At 40.9% G+C, this 19,211-nt stretch overlaps 1 protein-coding gene across 1 annotated transcript; it reads right to left on the bottom strand.

Moving 5' to 3' along the window:
* Window positions 1–7,514: 7,514 nt before the first annotated feature.
* Window positions 7,515–12,533, bottom strand: LOC123973837 (leucine-rich repeat-containing protein 3-like). Its single transcript, XM_046054173.1, has 2 exons — window positions 12,048–12,533; window positions 7,515–10,668 (listed from the first exon to the last, which is right to left on the bottom strand). Exon 2 carries the CDS (start codon window positions 10,324–10,326, stop codon window positions 9,526–9,528), a length of 801 nt encoding a protein of 266 aa, XP_045910129.1. The 5' UTR covers window positions 10,327–10,668; window positions 12,048–12,533; the 3' UTR covers window positions 7,515–9,525.
* Window positions 12,534–19,211: the final 6,678 nt, after the last annotated feature.

The raw sequence follows: 19,211 nt of genomic DNA, 5'->3' as shown, positions 1-19,211 counted from the left end.
ATGGATTGGCGACCTGTCAGGGGTGTACCCCGCCTTTCGCCCGATGACAGCCGTGACCCTGTATGCAGGATAAGCGATGAATGGATGGATAAATACATACAGTATTTTTCATTGTTGGTGGAGTCCACCATTATTCCGTTCTGTATTTTCTCACATTGTCATCTTCTCATCTCATCAGTGAGTGTATTTAGCGTTTTAGAAGCCTAGCTCTACCACATACAAATTCAGGTGGTTAATACACTCAACATCTCACATGTTGAACAAGTGAACAGGAGAAAAATATGTTTGATAAAAATATGATTTCTTATTCCTCCATTATGTGCCAGTGTAAATTGCACATATATACAGTAAACATGCTTTGTAGGTAGAAAGAGTTGCTGTGTGCAGTGATTGATGCTGCTTCAGTCACAACCCTGTACTTCTGATCTCACCACACGTTTCCTGCCCTGGCATCCACCACAGCTCTGGATGTCCTCATTTTAAAAATCCATTAACTAAACATTGCACTGAAGCAGGTCACCTCCTTTATTGGCACTGAAAGTTGGATTTACTGTGCTGTACTACTTGTCAGTTTCTGCCATCATTTTTATTGAAAACTCAGGTATTGATTTAAGTCCAGTGCTCTCCAAAATCTGAAGTTATGTATGGCTAACTTTTACACACACTTAATAGCCTCTCAAAAATCTCTGCAGGGAGAAAGTGACTGCTTGGAGTCAGGGGTTTGCACAGTAGCAAGTAAATAATTTTTGTTAAAGTGCAATTTTTTTCCCTTTGTGGAGAAAGAAAAAAGCATGCTTCTTCGAGGATACAAATCAATACCCTTCATGCAACTGAAAACACACTACTCAAAAGTCATTTCTATCACAAATGTAATCAAGTCAGAGAAATGCTATTAACGGGGCCCTCTGACTTGTAAACTACCACCCACAGAAGTGGAAATGATGGTGAGTGAGATTAACTGCCTGAGCCTGAGCTGGTGTTGAGATTTGCATAGTAGACCTAAACGCAGGGGTGGCTGACTTAAGGTGGGGAATGGATGTGGAATGAGAGGGGGGGCAGAGGGTGGTGAGGTAATGCCTGGACAGCCTGGAGCGGGATGGATGAATGAGAGGGACGTGGCTGGCAGATTGCAGGTGGATAGCGGGTTGAAAGCAGGGAAGGCAGGGAAGTACAGTCATGGAGCAAAACAGAGATTAGGCATAACACAAGGAAAGAATCACTGAGGCACCTGAACACTGGTACACAAGAGGGGCTTGAAACATTTACTACCACTGTAGCTGAAACAAAAATCTGCCGATGAGTGGATGAAGAACCGGGCTTGATATACTGCAGATTTATGAGCTTGATGGAAGGCAGGTGTGTGTTATCAGCAGGAAACACCACACACACACACACACACACACACACACACACACACACACAGAATCAGAGACAGACAAGGAAGTACAAGAGACACGGGGGAATGTGAACACAGCAAAACGAGAAAACTATAACCAGCTGGAACCAAGGCAGCGGTCGCCACTGTGCCAGGTGCTGGTGGAATATGGTGGGGAGTTAATTGAACACGTTCTCCTATCAGCACCTGTGGAGTTGAAATGATGATTTTAGTTTTCCAGAGACGCTGTAATGATGAACTGCTCCTGATCCTGTGGGAAAGCAAAGTGCTTTCTTATCTGCATGAGATTAATGAAAAACTATTCAGAAACGCCCAGCTCTCTGACAAGTCACCTGCTGATTTGTGTGGTGTCAGAAGGTCTGATTGAAAGAGCAGATGTCTGAACTTTGAATCCGAAACAAACTGTGTTTTCAATATAACTTAAAGAAGATGCTACATGGGAGTATCTCTTAACATGATGCACGATTTCTTTCAGATGTGTCAATCTATGCCTTAAGTATCCGATTATGGACATAAAGTGCAAACTATGTAATGTCAGTAATGGTCATGTCAAAGAATACAGGGGCATCTCAAGTAATACTTATTACTGATGAGATAAGAAGAGGGGACCAACATTAGCATTTTCTGAAGCACTCTTAAATAGAAAAAAAGTCTCAACTCCAGAAATACATTTAGGAACCTAAACCGTGAAAAGAATTTAAAATGCCAAGTTTCCCTTGGTTTCTCAAGCTGCACTAGTTCCTTTTTCAATTCTTAAGCTGGTATAATTCATTTCTTTAACATAGGTTACTAAAATGGTAGCAGTGTAGATGTCTTAAATGATTCAGCATGTCCCTGTCCATAAAATTAGAGAGATTTTGGCTTTGCTCAAGGACACTTTGATGCTGCTACACACATTCACCATTTTAGGGATTCAAACTGTGACCTTCCTTGGCAGTCTCTCTGCCACCTGCTACCCATGTCCTCCAAATGGCCCAAGCTGTCCCAGTCTGAGACTTTAGAGTTTTAGATTGGCTAACTGCAGGAAGGGTTGCAGCTAGCAACGATTCAAGATGACCCAAACTGTCATGTGTCATAAATTGTGCTATCATTTAAGCGTATGTAAGGGTTTTCCCTGCTAAAGATATTCAATGTGGAACGATTTCTTGTCAAGTGCAAACTAGAAGGAGTACACTAGCTGTCCCAAATCACTGCTGAATTAGACTTGGATCAAGATTAAAACTATTCTGACATTTTTGTTAAAGCTGCACCAATCAATATTTTTTACATGAACAATGGATAACATGTCTACTTAAGATAATAGGTGGATCACCCAAAATGACAAATTCGCAGAGAATTATCACCCAACTTTTCCAGCTCGCACGTGTACTGCCCTCATCAACCTTGTTTTCTGGGGCAGCAGGCAGCTGTTTACAGTAAAAAAAAACTCAAGTTTAAATCCCAGCATTTTTGGTCCCAAAGTGACAAAAATCAAAAACAAACTAACAGTTAATGCAGCTTAATGAGAATGGAATTTATTGGAATATTAACTGATTTCAGACTTAACATGCCTGCACATGAATCCCTTTGAATAGTCCAGTTTGATTTTACAGCATGAATAAACTGCAAGGATTACTGCCTTTTAGGTGTTTATGCAAATAGTATTTTTTTATGGTTTAAAGTGGGGTACTAATTTTGAATTATATTATGTTGAGTGTCTTTTATGTCTTCTCGATGTACAAAGTGCATATCTAGCACAGTACACTTCCCCTTCTAAAATATTACTAAAGCAGTTTCTAACACATGAGTAAATATTAGCTCCTACAAAACACATTTTAGACATCTTGTCATATTTTAGACAAATTGTACCCATTAAAATTCTGGTCTGCAATAAATGGTAATCGCTCTGGGAATATTTTAAGTGAAAACCAAGTGTTGGTTTTCAGATGCCATTATAAAGAGAAAGATACTTTGGTTTCTGGCTGGATAGAAAATCATCTGAAACAAGATTCAGACCACGAACGCTAGAACTCATAATACTGACTATAATTTGGGTGATTTAGATTTGTGTCCAGGTGTGGCTTACAGAAGGCAGTCAAATTAAACAAGGTTGACTGTAGTGAGTGCCTGGAGAATAACTTGAATAACCTGCAAGGTTGCACAGCAGACGTGAAACCGATTTTGACCTATGACAGATTACATTGCTTTTGCAGTCGCTAGCTCTGGATGAGTCCTATTTTTCTTATCACTTTTTAGACTCAGAACACCATAGATCCCCTTCAGCTGACTATCTGCACCCCCTCAATCCTTTCCAAGTACATGCTAATTTATTTGAGAATATGCACCATGTAAACGGAATATCAATTGGTATGTTAAAAGGTATCACAACAAACTTTTTTACAAGTTTGATTTTTTACACAGGGCCCATCTACAAGACATTGCCTCAAGAAAAGGTAAAAATATGGAACACTATGTCTTTTCTTCTTTCTAGGCCTTTGTCTTTACATTTTGTCTTTTCTTCGTGCTTTCATGGTGCGTCTTATCAAATACATATAACCCTTGAACAAAGAATTTCCCCTCAAAAAGCTGTAAGGTTGTGAACATTATTCTGCATCATGAGGACTGTTGAAATACAATAATCCATTTTTTATTACTCCAGCGTTGGAATAGAAGCATTCTTGATGTCTTCTGTATCAACTTATTCGCATTTCCCTAAAATTCTGCTATATTTTGATATCTTTGAAAACTTTCCACTAGAATTTTGTGGGTTTTAAAGACGTTTGCCTGCACAGCATGAGATTGTACTGACTGGTGAATCCGTCAGTTTGTGAACTACTTGTAAGTTGTCTTGGAGTTATTTGCTGTTCGACGGTTTGTGAGGGCTTCAACTTTTCCAAAGTCTTTGATGTATATTTTGTTTTCTTACAAAAACCTTAAACCTTGCATAAAGTTTCCCGTAGAAAATAATTAGACGCAATAGGTCATCAAACAACCTGCATTTTATCCAATTTTATAAAAAGACCATATTTGCCTGATGCATTGATTCAACGCTTAATTTAATAGAAATGAAGGAAACGCAAAAGAAGTCTTCTTGTATGATTACAAATGATCAGTAAAGAATACAGAATGGATTATAAAATGTAAATTGAGCTCAGACCCATTGAAGACCTGTACCATATACTGGTGGCGGGGCGGGGTTGGCAGCCATACTCAAGGGCTTCCGAACAAGGAGGAATCACTCTTGTCTTCCTCATAAGAAGAGTCAGTTATTTAATAAATATGTTAATGATATTTAAATGAACAGATGGTGCAAAGGGCAAACAGCCAGGATGACAAACACAGGAAGGCGAATGAGTGGGTCACATTCCAGCCAAGTGTGTTGTTCTACATGTTAATCACTAAAGGAGAACAATAGATTCTGTACTTGATAGAGGCAACAAAAAATAAGCAGTCGTGGATTGAGACTAAAAAACTACAAAAAAAAACCCTGAGTGGCACTTATTACAATTGGCATTTCCCATTTCCCATTCCCTGCACACAGTCAACACCTTCAATTCTGAGGCCACGGTACTGTTGAAAATGGTTAGTTCCTTCTCATTGGGAGCATGTGATGGAGTGTGAGATCAACAGGTGGATTTGTGGGGCATCCACAAGTCCCCAGACTCTGCCTCCTCTACAGACATGTTGATCCAGGAGGGTCCAGGAGATCTTCAAAATGCTCTTTTCACCTCTCTACAATATCCCCAGTCCAGGTCAGCAGTTCTCCTCCAATGCTGAACACAGCCTGAGCCAAGCCCTGCCTCTGGCCCCCTTCCGCGGACCACACCAATTTTCAAACTCGGCCTTTATTTTGAACAACACACATCTACAGTTCTGTGACTGCATCTTGCATGGTTGTAATGGTATCACATTGACAAAATCGGTCTACATACATAAACGTGTACTCAAAGTACTCAAAACTCCTTCTGTGGTCCCACTACAGCCGGTGTCTCCAGGACCACACTTTTCCATGGTGACACACACACAGACCACCAGCCCGTCCGCCCGCTTTTGACCTGATGCTATGATCTGTCTGTCATGCAAGCGGTCGCAAGCAAATACACATCAACACAACTTTCAGTGATGTAATGGAGTGCGCATGGCCGAGCAGTGTGGATAAAAAATGGACAGCACGGGAGAAATAGAGAAAGAGAAATGGTAGAGCCGAGACGGAGCGCATTAAAAGGAGAAAAGCCTGCGAGAAAAGTGGAACTTTATAGTAACTTCATGAGCAATGGACGTGGTCTGTGTTTAAAAAAAAAGTCAAGAAAAAATCACAACTACCTGTCCTACATTTCCTTTGTAGGTAAGCAGGAGATGCGCATGCATGGAAGTAATCTGGAAAATAAAGACCTGTATACTCTCTGTCAGTATCTCAACGTATGTCCAGTCAGAGCGCTGAGGAAACTCCAGGTGCAAAACAAACACTCCAGTAGTGCACAAAAAAAGGATAGATAGTATTTGAATATTTAATCCTGTTGCCTCAATTGTGGAATTGAAATTGATTAACTCTAGAAACTGAAGTCAAATAAAGTCAAGTTTATTTAAATAGATCATTCCATATGACAGGCATAGACTTTTTGTAACTGAAAGTAAAAGATATGTTACCAACATAAAAAAAAAAGCTCCAGAAACATATTTGAACAAAACACATTCGGTATACGTGGTCTGTTGTGAGAGAATGTGGAGATTGGCCCGGACTGACGTTAGACTCCTGGCCTGAATGACAATCCCAGTTTGCCTCTGGGTACCATAATACTGAAGGCAGCAAACACTCACCGAGCACAACTCCTTTTGTTAAAAATACAACAGAAGAGCAACTGTTTTTTCCATCACCATCAAGTATCAATGTATTGAATCAATGATTATCTTTAAGGAAAAAAGCATTATAGCAAGCAAGAATTTAAAAACATTGGGCATAATCCAGGATTTTGTCCAACACTGACGTTGTTGTCTGGAGATAGAGCTGGTGAGGAACTGATGATTGGGTTAGGAAGAGGGACATTTCACCTACTGCACCTACACAGCTGCAGCTGTGACCCAGACACTGACTATTATGGATGGATAAATGGTCATTCTTTCACTTTGGAAGTTTGGCTCTGCATTTGTAATTTTTCAAATCAAAATAAATTACGATGCCCAAGTAGAGCTCTGCGGATAACCTCATTAGAAGACTAAATGGATTGGTCCCTTTTGCTTAGTCACTGCTTGTGAGTGTAACTCTATTTGAGGTCCAGACAGAACAATCACACACGTGTAAGAAGCATAGTGCCAGCATTTGCATCCCAGCTTCAGCAGAATCTGAATAATCAGTTAAAAAGAAGAAATTAGATGCCACTACAAGGTGTATTGAATAAACAAGCCAAAACAAAAAAACAATGCAGTGCTGAACACGATTCAAACAATTGCTACAGTACGTCACAGAGCTTTAGTGACATTGGCCTTTAAAACCTTGCAGCAGGCACATGTTTCTCTCAGTAATGAGTCTTTTATTGATCTGCGCACTGTGCACTCAAACTACTGGCTGGATAAGCCAAACGCTTTCCTACTCATTAGAGAACTGGCTTCTCTGGATACCAGAGGTGCAATTGCTTGGAAGATTAAAAAATCAGTTATTTATCATAGTAATGCCAGCTCACTCTGTTCCATCATGAAATCTCTTCACAACAAAGAAACGAGCCAAAATCCTTGACTGCTGATAAATCACAGCAACAGATAAATTCCATGTTTTTTTTGTTTTGTGCATGTTTTACGTTCCAATGGTGTTTTAGTTTGTTGTTTTTTTTTGTCCAGATAGGAACAGTTCTTGTCACTGACATTTTACATTAGCAGGGAATGAAAATATAGTTGTGATCACAGATCCGCTCCTTTTAAAAATATGTTTATTTAACCCATTGAGTGTAAATCAATTAACTGAGAAGGCAAAAGCTGACTGAAAAAGAGTCCAAATAATACACTGTTGTGATGATAGAAGCTGAAAATATTTGGCCATATATTGTATGTGGAGCCAAAATACAAAAATGGGAGGGGACTGAACTGTCTTGGAAAATAATTTTTATTTTCAAATGCTGGTAAGGTGTCCACTGAAATCCGGAAAAAAACATCAACATACAGTAATGACTGACACAGTTAGAAACGGTATGTGATCATCACAAACAAATTGACTGGAGCCCTTTTGTTTCTATCACAGACACACACAGCTCATAGACCAGTTCTTCTATAGATGAAGAAAAGACACTGACCAATTACAAATTCTCAAAGACATCCAAACACTTTGATAGGGGGTTTCGCTAAAGATATATTTTACAAAAAAAAACAACACATTTCTTTAGATTGTAAAAATTGTATACACACTGGCCAGCACAGACACTGTTATATGACAAAACAGACTAGACACTTCTGTATCAAATAAACCTACAGCAGTATAAAAAGAGACTATTTTGTCACATGTAAATACAGTATGCAAAATTAAAAACAAGTCTCTACCTAGAGTAGATCTGGTATTAGTTGCAAATAATTATTTGTGTTTATTTTAACCTGCTTAACTACGAGATGAGTGGGAATCACCACATAAGGACAAGCACAGTACATTGGCAATTACAGAAAAGCATATATCAACTTTCAAAAACGTTTCTGTCATTGTCTTCTGGCACTTATTCTTGTCCTTTTTTGGAAAAATCCACCCATCTGAGGAATTGGGCTTTTACACCTTTATGACTCAGGTCTCCAGCTCTACACTGAAGTTTGCTAGACATACACTGTCACTGACTCTGAGTTCCACAATGGCGAGGGTGGACTGGGAGGGGTCTTGACACTCAGTTGTCCAACTTTGTGCACAGGTATGGTACCCGCACGCTATGGTGGAGACGTCCCGGAGAATAGGCACTTTGACACAATCAACTCTTGACCAACAAAATAAGCCATTCGCAGTTAAAAAGATATTGAGTTTGCGTCCAAACAAACAGTATTGTGCTACAATCAAATCAATAGCTGGAACGGTTGTGGCATGTTAATTCAGCTATTTGTGGTTTGCTGCAATGGTTCACAAGTAAGAGAAATAACACTTCTGAATGTTGACATTCAACAGAAATGCATTCATACATACAGTTAAAATTGGACCCCACACATCTTTAACTCCAAAAACAGTATACAAAGCTGATAATATTGAATCAAAAGATTTGAAGTGTAAAAAGGGTCACAGAGAGTTATCAGTCAACTGGGAACTTTTCAGCCTCTTTTAATCTTATAAATGAGTTTTTTTGCTGCCCACACTGAGGCTGGAATTATGCTTCTCCGGGCTGCACGTAGGTGAACATGCACAGGTGTCGCTCAGATGGCTTGAGTAACTTTTTTTTTTATCTCTTTTTCGAACCCGTTTCCTGACTGGAGTTGACTCCACCAATCAGCTTATTTTTGGGAGGTATGTGCCTGGTAATAAAGTAGACATGTTAACATTGTTTTCATAACCTCGGCACGACATGCTGAAATGCTCGTTTAACACATCAGAGCTGCAAGTGTATGGCAACCTTTTCTTACATTTGTCTTTAAAAGTCACAATTCAGTGGCTGCAGAGTAACCTTATTTCCTGGTTAAATAGTTTCATATGTGAGGTTTATTGGAGGCAGAGCTGTTATGCCAGATGAATGTTAACACCTTGCCCTATTTCATATATTAGCCAGTGGCTCATAAAATGTCCTTTACTTTGACAGTGTGACAAGAAGAACATAAATCAATCCAAAGCAACTCGGAAACACTGTCGTCCTCATTCTTCTCAGTCCAAATTCAATCACACGGCGGATCGACACCAGAGTGGAAATATTTATCTCTCCAGTCCAGATCTATCATCTGTCATGGAAATGTGAGTATTTTGTTTATTTTGTGCTATCATTGTTGCCCTGTGTAGCTGTAAATTATTTTGGAATAATAGAAAATATTTAATTTGTCAGAAAAAATTTTTCAAGAAATCAAAATGAATGCCTCATTTTAGTCACTGAAAGAGTGTGATCAAAAACACGGGCGATAATGTCAAAACAGCTTTTTAGTCATTTTGTACATAACCACACATTTACTCACATATTTACAGGCACACACGTGAGCTGCATACGGCCCTGCTAGAGAACAGTGCTGACGGTGTCAAAGTCCTTACTGATCTGAGAGCTGCTGGGCAGTGATTTGAGGTACTCCAGGTGCCTCCTAGCATCCTCTTGATTATGTCTCACATAGTAGATGACGTACGCAATCACCATGGTGAACCATCCGAACATGGTGACAAACATGGCTATGTCGGTAGTCTTGTGGTGAAAGTTGCAGAAGTTGATCCCTGAGTCCAGCACCTGTATTACCGGTTTGCCTGCATACTCCTCCTGCACCGCTGTGTGGCAGATCACCTCGTTCACTGTCTCGGGGTCCAGCCGCAGCTCCCTCAGGACCTCCTGCAGCGTACACTCACAGTGCCACGGGTTGTTGGAGAGGCTGATTTTTGCCCGTAGACGGGCAAATGCCTCTTTGGGGACACTTTGGATGCGATTGTTTGATAGATCCAGGACCTGGAGGCTGTCAGAAACACCTTGAAAAGCTCCAACCTCGACAGTTTCTATGTCATTGTTAGACAGGTCCAGCTCCTGAAGGTAGTGCAGTTCTTTGAAGGCGTGGTTGGGGATGTGGGTGATGTGGTTGGATGCCAAAAGTAGGACAACAGTATCTCTTGGAAGATCTGATGGGATCTTCTCCAAGTTGCGAGACATACATTGGACCACGGTCATGCCACTCTTCTCCATGCAGTGGCAGCTCATGGGACAAGCCCTCACTGGTGAACCTGCTGTGAATAATCCAAAGAACAAGCCCCAAAAGAGGGCAAACCCATCAAAGATGGGAGATTTCCTGGGCATGCCAGGCCCCGCTAAGTCCTGCATATTTAGCAGCGCCCTCCAACAAATCCCGTCAGGCAAAAGCAATCATAGTTTCACCTATTTCCCAGCATTAGAAACCAATGATTGCAGCTTTATTAGCTTTCAAAATGCCAAAATGATCAGGTCATTCAGCCAAACATTGAGATAATCCTTTAAAATTGATTTGATAGAGTTTCATATAACCGTTTGAAATGCATTTTAAAAGAGCTCATCCAAAATTTGAACTGCTCACTGAGCACATTCCAGCAGGGAACTGTAATCTCAGGTTTATTGTGAGGACATTGAAAGCTTCAGAGCGTTAGGAGCGGGGCAATCAACCCTGGAATCAACACCTCATGTTGTACACTGAAAGAAACAAAGAAATTAGCGTTATTCTTGAGCAGAAAAACTAATTTTTAATTCTTCAATGTGGCAGGAGATGGCAATATAGTTGCAGTCAGTGTACATATGAAGAATCCAGCTTATTCAGACGGAGACTTTTGCTAAGATAAGTCATTTTCTAAGTGCACAGAAAATTGCTTTTGTCTCAATAAATTGAGCTGAGTAAATGTATTCCCATAATGTTTACAAATGTGTAATGTGATTATTGAGATAAATCCATTTCACTTTAGCAAATCTCATAAACCGGCAGACACACTCTTGGGTCATCACCAGCATTTTCTCATTCAATTAGGAAAATGTGATTTTGTTCTGCATTGTCTACAATAAATGTTAGGCTACATGGAATTAATTTCTGTTGCTAAAGCACGGTAGTGCAAATCAATATTTATTATTTCACAACTGTACAATGAAGAAAAAACTCCACAGCAACAAAAACAACTTCAACTCCAACAATGAGAAAAAGCTTTTACACAGCTCTCTCCCGTCAAGGACTGCTGTTTCTCACTCACAGGCACAAGATAAGAATAGCTGCAGGCTCTAACATTGCTACTAACATCTACCCTGCGGGAGGATCATCGCTTCAGGACTGTGCACCCTCTGGTGGGCTAAACTGATTACACAGTGAACTCCTCGCTGTGTTCGAGGTCATCCGCCCCACGGAGCCCCTGTCTTCTTCTAATTTTTCTTGTCTATTTTGCCTTTGTCTTTGGCAAGGGCTGCATGGCTTAAGGCCATACACATACACACAAAGGAGTCTTAAATAAGCCACGTTCTCATCAGTATGAGCTCAGCAAGAGGTGTAGATAAGATGTGGCATCTGCACACACAAGGGCGGCTAAAACACGCTGCGCTGTTGCTGTGACGCCCCCACGTCATTAAGTAAAACAGTACATATTAAGGTTTACACATGCATACCTGCATGCTGCAGCTTGTCCTTTCCAACATGCTTGTGTAGTCATTTCTTTAAAATGAAATTAGGTGGCAAATTGGCTCTTAAATAGGCTACCTCAGATGTTTTCTTCAGTTCAGCAAGGAAATTTAAGTAAAACAAACAATAAAATAAACTATCACTGTTGGAAACTAAATTTTGAAAAGTAAGCATGTATGTATTCTAAAAATATATTAGGTGTGGACCTGTAGAGGCAAGAAGACCTTGGGTAAAGATTTCATTTGAATCAGGATAATGATGCCCACGTGCAGCGCAAACAGAACAGCGTTTTGTAATATTGCGGATTTTAAACACATTAACATGTGGTTATGTGGTTAGAATTTTCCATCGGCAAATCAAATCCAAACGGGCTAATAACTTAATGAACAAGTATGATACTTGTAGAGGTACTCACCGTAAAGACTTTTACCCTGGAATGCACTGATAGGTACTTTTCTATCCATGCCAAGAAAAGGTAGTGTTGTACCAAAGCGCACACATCGTAGATAGTGCGGCAGTAGTTTGCTCATTTCACATCTGTGTCATCGCTGAAAGAAGGCTGAACCTCTCTGGAAATAAATACTAAAACAACATTTAAAAAATAAAAATAAAAAGCCTAGTCAGCCACTTCAAGGCGTCCACTTTTCCGTGAGGGAATAAAGAATTTAACTGTCAAGTTCCTCAGTGGCACGCGGGGAAGTTATTAAATCTCCGAGTGAAATGATTCATATCTCCAAATGTGGCTCTTTTAATGTCTCCTTGTAAAACCCAACATGACAGTCACACTTGTTGGTGGTGATGATGGTGTCTGTAGAGGTGGTGTTCCGGAAAGGGAGTCGCACCGGTCCGACTCATCACGCGCCTCTCTCTCCGAACCGCGCGCGCGTAACGCCAGAAGGAGTCCCGGCTGCGCGTGGATTGGACTGCTGTTCTGCTGGCAGCCCTCCTCGTCCTCCACTTCCCCCGCCTGTCTGTCTGTCTGCCGGTCTGTCTGTTTGTCCTCCTCCCTGGCCGCCCTGCCTCCACCTCCCCTCTCCTCTGAACCCTTCTTTCTAACCGGACAATTAACCAAACAAATAACACTAAACCTGAAAAATAAATTTTATCAAGTCAAGTCATTTGGTAATGACTTTGAAAATTACTTATTTGCCTTAAATCAAATGAAAACAGCCTGATATCCGGACCAAGACTGTGTTTGATACCTGAAATAAGCTCTGAAAATGTTCATTGTTCTTTCCATTATGTTTTACATTGTTTTAATCCTATAACATGCAGTGATGTCTGTGTGTCTGTGTGTCTGTGTGATGTCTTTGACCTCAACCTTCATTGGATAACATGCAGTGACAATTTCATAATTAAAGTGTGACAGCGAGATTATTGGAATCTCATGTAAAACACTCCACCTCAAGAGCTTTAATAATCCCGAGTGCTGTATCAAATAGACAATCAAAAAGCCAGGATGTTAGGGATTTAGACTGCACAGAAGTGAATCAAGATGTCAGTTTTGTGGTCCGCACCTATTCTTGTGGTAATTGCTCCATCCCAACTGTGGAGGCTTATTCCACACTGAACTGCATGCAAAGTAGGCTATATGTTTTCGGTTTGTCTTTTTACTTAATACATGACTTTCTATGACTGAATGAAGCACCATGCGTGTCTGCATCAACTAACAAAAATGAGTTAAAGAGAATGTCTTATTATAATGCAAGAATATTAACATGTGCCTGTACTTATTATAGAAACAAACATTTTTCCTTACACCTCTTGCCGGAGGAGCGTCACCACCACAATGAGTATGATTTGCATCATGATGGTAAATAAGGTCATATCCCATGTGACTTTAACAGATTGACGGTACATGACCACACACGCAATGGAGCATTCAGCATTGTGTTTGGGTTTTTTTGTTTCATGTCAGTATAGGGAACTCAAAAATGAAAAGCTATTTCAAACAGGGTTGGGGCAACTTACATTGCATTTGAAAGTGTGTTTGACAATCTAAATCTCACAGTGGTTCATGAAATGTTCATGTGTACAGTTTAGTGCAGGTCTGTCATCTCAGTTGTCCAGATAACCTTGACAAGAGCAAAAAATAATTCTGCAAATACAGGCTTGGAAAAGTGAGTTTAACCAACCGCTTCAATTCCATTTGCAGTCCCCATGTGATTTTAAAATGTAGGTCAGTTGGTCCCAATGTTCCAGGTGTCATTTGAGCTACGAAGGAGTGCAAGTTTATCATGAGCCCAGTCCTGCCATAGTCTCAAACCCACAGCGGGCCAGCTGGCATGGCGAATTGTGCTATATGTGGCACTTTACTACTGAACTTTTGGATTTGGGGTAACCATGGGGCTGTTAGTCATGTAATATATTCACAACGAGACCTGGTTGAAAGTCAATTTCTGCATAATATAAATGAAAACACAAAAGGCCATTTTAAATTCAGCACTTACAAGTTTATTTGCCTACTTACAGATTACGCGTCAATTATGATTTTGACAGAGGTTACTGGTTAAGTGAGACAATGAGTAGAAAAGAGTGATTCCGAAAATGGAACGGGAGAGGTAAGGTGAGTGAGAGAAATTCCTCCCGTTTGGCAAGATACTTATGTTACATCCTTGTAAAAGAGATTAAAAATCTCAATGGATTTCTTTCCTGGTAAAATAAAGGTAAAATAAAAAATAAAAAATATGTCAGCTAATTTTCCATATACTGCCACAGGCTTTACCGGAGGGGAAGGTAGCAAACATCAAATATGGCCAGTGGGTTTTATTTTTTAGAAAGTTTAAAAATGCGGGAGATTTACAGGAAAATAGGCCCTACTTAAATGTGAGGACAGCGGGAAAGAATGGAAAATACCAGAGAATCCCAGGGAGAACAGGAAGGTTGAGAAGTGTGGAATTAACAATACGACCCATTTACTGTGGAGTGGCAAATTGTGTGGGGTTAGCTGTTAAAGTAATGATGTGCTAAAGCAGCACTAATCCATATTTTTCCATGAGCAATAGATAAAATGATTGTGTGTAATGTAAAAGGGTTCACTTGTTGTGACAAACCCAAAGAGAAGTATCACCCAACTCCGCAGTTTCCCTCAGCTTGACGGAGAGTTTACTCTCCTTTCTGCTGTTCGTTTTTGGCAACATTACTGTTGGTTGATTCTCACCGCTCTTATAAACCTTGTTTCTACAAATAGTGCTTAGCTGTTTTTAGCAAAAAGAAGCACTGGTACTCTACCTACATAGCTCCAAACATCAGAGAGACAAAGTTAGCAATTAGCTGGTCAACATTTAGAAGCTAAAGAGACAGATATTTCCCTGGAGAGTTAGGGTGTACTTAAACTAGGCAATCCGTACCGTGCCGAAGCACGTTTAACCCCCAAAGTCCGGTTCGTTTGACACTTGTGATCGCTCTGTGCCGTGCCCGGGCCTACCTCTTGTGGGCGGATTAAACTGGATTGAACTGGACGCATCTGGTGTGATTGCTAACCGTGCCCGAGCTCGGAACCCTGACACAAACTCCACTGTGCAGTGAGAGAGAGAGCTTTTTTTTACAGAATGACGGCCGATATTGACTTCCAGCTATGTACAGTGTGTTTACCTCGAAAACCCAGCTGTGATCTAAGTTAACATAGCTCTCCTTATCAGCTAGGCTGCTTACATGCTTGCTAATAATTTTTTTCACTGTCTCCGACATTGACAGTTATGTTGGACAGATTTGTGCAGCGTTGTTCCTGAGAGAGAGAGCGAGAGAGAGAAGGTGCTGCACAAATATATGCGAAGCACTCTGCAATCAACTGCGATTTTAAATAGGCCTAAGTAAAAAGAATCACATATCAATATATGGCGGTCGGCAATGATGCTGTGGCGGGCCGCCACAAACAAATAAATGTATGGGAAACAGTGATGACGTAAATGTGCTCCTGCTCGGATCGTTAGGCGCAGTGTGAGCGCAGGCCAACGGGGGAGGGGGGACAATCGTGCTCGGGCACAGTGCAAGGCAACCTGGCCTAGCGTGAGTATGCCCTTACTGGAGACTGAAACAGAGCTAAACGAAGACTGAATATTGGATTTACATTGGTAAGGTGGCCAATAACTGGACTTCAAAAGAATGGTGAAGTTTCTCTTTACCTGCAGAATGTGTAAATAGGCGACTGTTTGTTAACACATATATATATTTATGGGTTTTATAAGATGATAATATATAAAATTGTGTTTTCAGCTTGCTGCACTGCCCCCAAATGGCCAAAAATGTATTTAATGCAGGGTTGATGAACTGACCAAATGGGTGAAAGAATATTCTAAACAAGTACCTTCTTACAAATGTATCAAATTAAAATACCAACAAATAAGGTATGAGAAAATGTATTTTATTAAAATACATGTAACATAAACTGTTTATGCCATTAACTAAAAACAATTCATTTAGCTGATGCTTTTATCCAACTTACTATTGCAGTGTATGTCAGAGTCACACGCCTCTGGAGACACTAGGGGTTAAGTGTCTTGCTCAGGATCACAGTGGGAATTAAAACCAGGGTCTCCCACACCAGAGCCAGGTGTCTTATCTGCTGCACCATAGCCACCCAAACATCAAAAACAGCATGTCTTCAGTTAGCTTTCAGTGACTGCACCCGCTCCGCCCAGTTTCAAAAAACAACCAAATGTCCTCTAGAGTGCCTTTCCAGTGGAAAAAATGCAGTACAGTGCCAAATACCGCACCCAAGATATCCTCCTACCGAAAGTAAAAATAGGTTGATTATCAATCGTCCCAAAACAACATATACTGTATGTTCGTTGGAAAGTACAACAACATATATCAGTCTTTCCTCAAATGACATATATGTCCATTGGAACGTACCACTCTAGCGGCAGGTGTGCTGGGCCTTTATTACGTTACGTGATGTAAGTCATATGGCGTTAAACACGTGGTTGCAGTTTTGTTAGGTTTAGGCAACAAAACTACTTGGTTAGGTGTTGGAACATTAAACTTAACTGTAAATAAGTCAACCGTGACTCTGTTTCACTCTGAACTCGCACCACTGTCTCCTACGTAAAAGTCCTCCGCTTGTTTGACCCATCCATACATTTACCGAGCCACGTTCTCATGTGGACTTTCTCCCTGTTTATACTACGTCACCTGACTTCCTCCTTTGGGACTGTCATGCAGCCACTAGTGATTGCACCTAACAATAAACGTCAATATGGGTCATAAAAAGCTGCTGCACAATCGGCTGCCTTTCTGGTGAGAACGGCAGCTGGTGCCCTTTTTATTGTTTTTGCCCCTTTCCCTCAAACAGCCCACCAGTCCCCCCCCCCACTTCCACCTGACAAAAAAAGAGTACATCCTGGTCTTTATTTTCCAAATTATTTTTATGCATAAACATCTCCTGCTTTCATACATAGCATGATTTTTTATGCAAGTTTTTTAAAGTACACAATCAGCTCTGTAAGGGTAGTTTTGGTATGACGTGCTGAGGGCGGCCTGCTTGTATGTTTTTTTCTTTTTTAAACACCAACCACATCCTGTGCTTGTGAAAACGTGTAATTTCGTAGCATTTAGTGGCACTTTCCTCCCTGGCTCTTAATGCGCTCCCTCTCAGCTCTACCATTCCTCTTTCTCTCATTGTCTCTTTCTCCTGTGCTGTCCAATTGTTATCCACACTGCTCGGCCACGCGCCCTCCATGCACTGACTGAATGTTGTGTTCATGTGCATGCGACCAATCGCGCGTGATGACAGACAGGGATCATGGGATCATAGCATCAGGTTAAAAGCAGTTCATCAGCCCCTGTCCAGTTCTGACAGATCTCTTTGATTTACCCATCTAGCATTTCTAGCACTGGCCTGACACTCTAGGCTTGTTCCTGATTGCCAGTCCGGGTCAGATTATGGTGAAAAACAACAAATTGTGAGTTTAGACTCACAATGTTCTGTCTGGATTCATGATAGTTGTGACCTACAATAGGTTTGAGCATTGTTCATACATGGGTTCTTTTGAGAAAAGGAAAATCTTTAGAAAGATTAAAATTAAGAATAAAAATAAAAATATTTAAACTAATATATATATATATATATATATATATATATATATATAAAAAATCCCCCCCTCACCCCTTGCGGGGTGGTATGTCATCCTCAAGCTCGGGTCCTCTACCAGAGGCCTGGGAGTTTGAGGGTTCTGCGCAGTATCTTAGCTGTTCCTAAGACTGCACTCTTCTGGACAGAGACCTCTGATGTTTTACATGGAATCTGCTGTAGTCACAGCCCCCAGTGCTCCGATCACCACTGGCACCACTGTTGCTCTTACTCTCCACATCTTTTCTAGCTCCTCTTTCAGCCCTTGGTATTTCTCAAGCTTTTCGTTTTCCTTCTTCTTGATGTTCCTGTCACTTGGGATCGCCACATCTATCACTGCAACACGATGTCTGGCTGGTCAGCCATCACCAGTTTGTCAGTCTGGATCTTGAAGTCCCACAGGATCTTAGCTCGGTCATTCTCAGCTACCTTAGGAGGTGTCTTCCATTTTGATTTTGGGACTTCCAGCCCATACTCATGGCAGATGTTCCTGTACACTATGCCAGCTACCTGGTTATGGCGTTCCATGTACGCACTTCCTGCCTGCATCTGACACCCTGCTGTTATGTGCTGTACTGTCTCAGGGGCATCCTTGCACAGTCTGCACCTGGGGTCCTGCCTGGTGTGGTAGACCCCAGCCTCTTCTGATCTTGTACTGAGTGCCTGTTCTTGTTTATTATACCAGTGGGGAATCTGATGAATGGCATGGCGTATGTGTTGATGGCTCGGATCTTGTTCTTCCCGTTCAGCTGACATTTCAGGACCTGCCTTACTCTATGTAGGTATCTGGCTGTGGCGGACTTCCTTGCTGTCTCTTCATGGTTTCCAATATGGCACCCCAAGGTATTTGTAGTTGTCCTGAACATCTGCAGTGTGGCCTTCCGGTAGTTCAACCCCCTTAGTTCTTTTTATATATATATAAATATATATGAGATTGATGCTAATACTGTAGGCCCTAAGATAATTTGTGCATGTGAACAAGTTCTTTTGGATCTTAAAAAGTGGACATCATGATTCCAAGGTCACTGCACTGCAGTGTACATGGACTTTTATGACTGGTTGCTTTCTTATTGTTCCATTATAAATATGAAGGGAATATTCGGGGCCAGGTTTCAACAGCTCTATGATTTACTTCATCTGGGAAATTCTATTAGCTCAAGAAGAAAAGGATGAAAAAAATGCAGCTTTCCAATGGCACTGTAAAACACTAACTGTAGGCATTCGCACACCAATCTAATATCAAGGTGTCAAAGCTGTCACCGTGGAATTCCACTAAAGGTCTGTGCAAGTGATGTCCAAATGTAAACAAATCAGCAAAGCAAAGAGACTGTTGAAAGACATCTGATGATAACATCTTCCCCTTTGATTCGACTTCTTGTGTGTTTTTCTAAGTTTTCAGACGAGGCACAGGACACGGAGCCTAAACAACAGACAAAGAGGAGTTATCCTGTGGTGGTATCAGGTCAGTAAGCTGTAGATAGTGTGGCTGAAGGAAGACGTTATCTTCTT

The sequence above is a fragment of the Micropterus dolomieu genome, linkage group LG07 (assembly GCF_021292245.1).
Source record: "Micropterus dolomieu isolate WLL.071019.BEF.003 ecotype Adirondacks linkage group LG07, ASM2129224v1, whole genome shotgun sequence".
NCBI lineage: Eukaryota > Metazoa > Chordata > Actinopteri > Centrarchiformes > Centrarchidae > Micropterus > Micropterus dolomieu.
The sequence above is the reverse complement of the archived record's forward strand: the minus strand, read 5'-3'. Positions and strand labels throughout refer to the sequence as shown.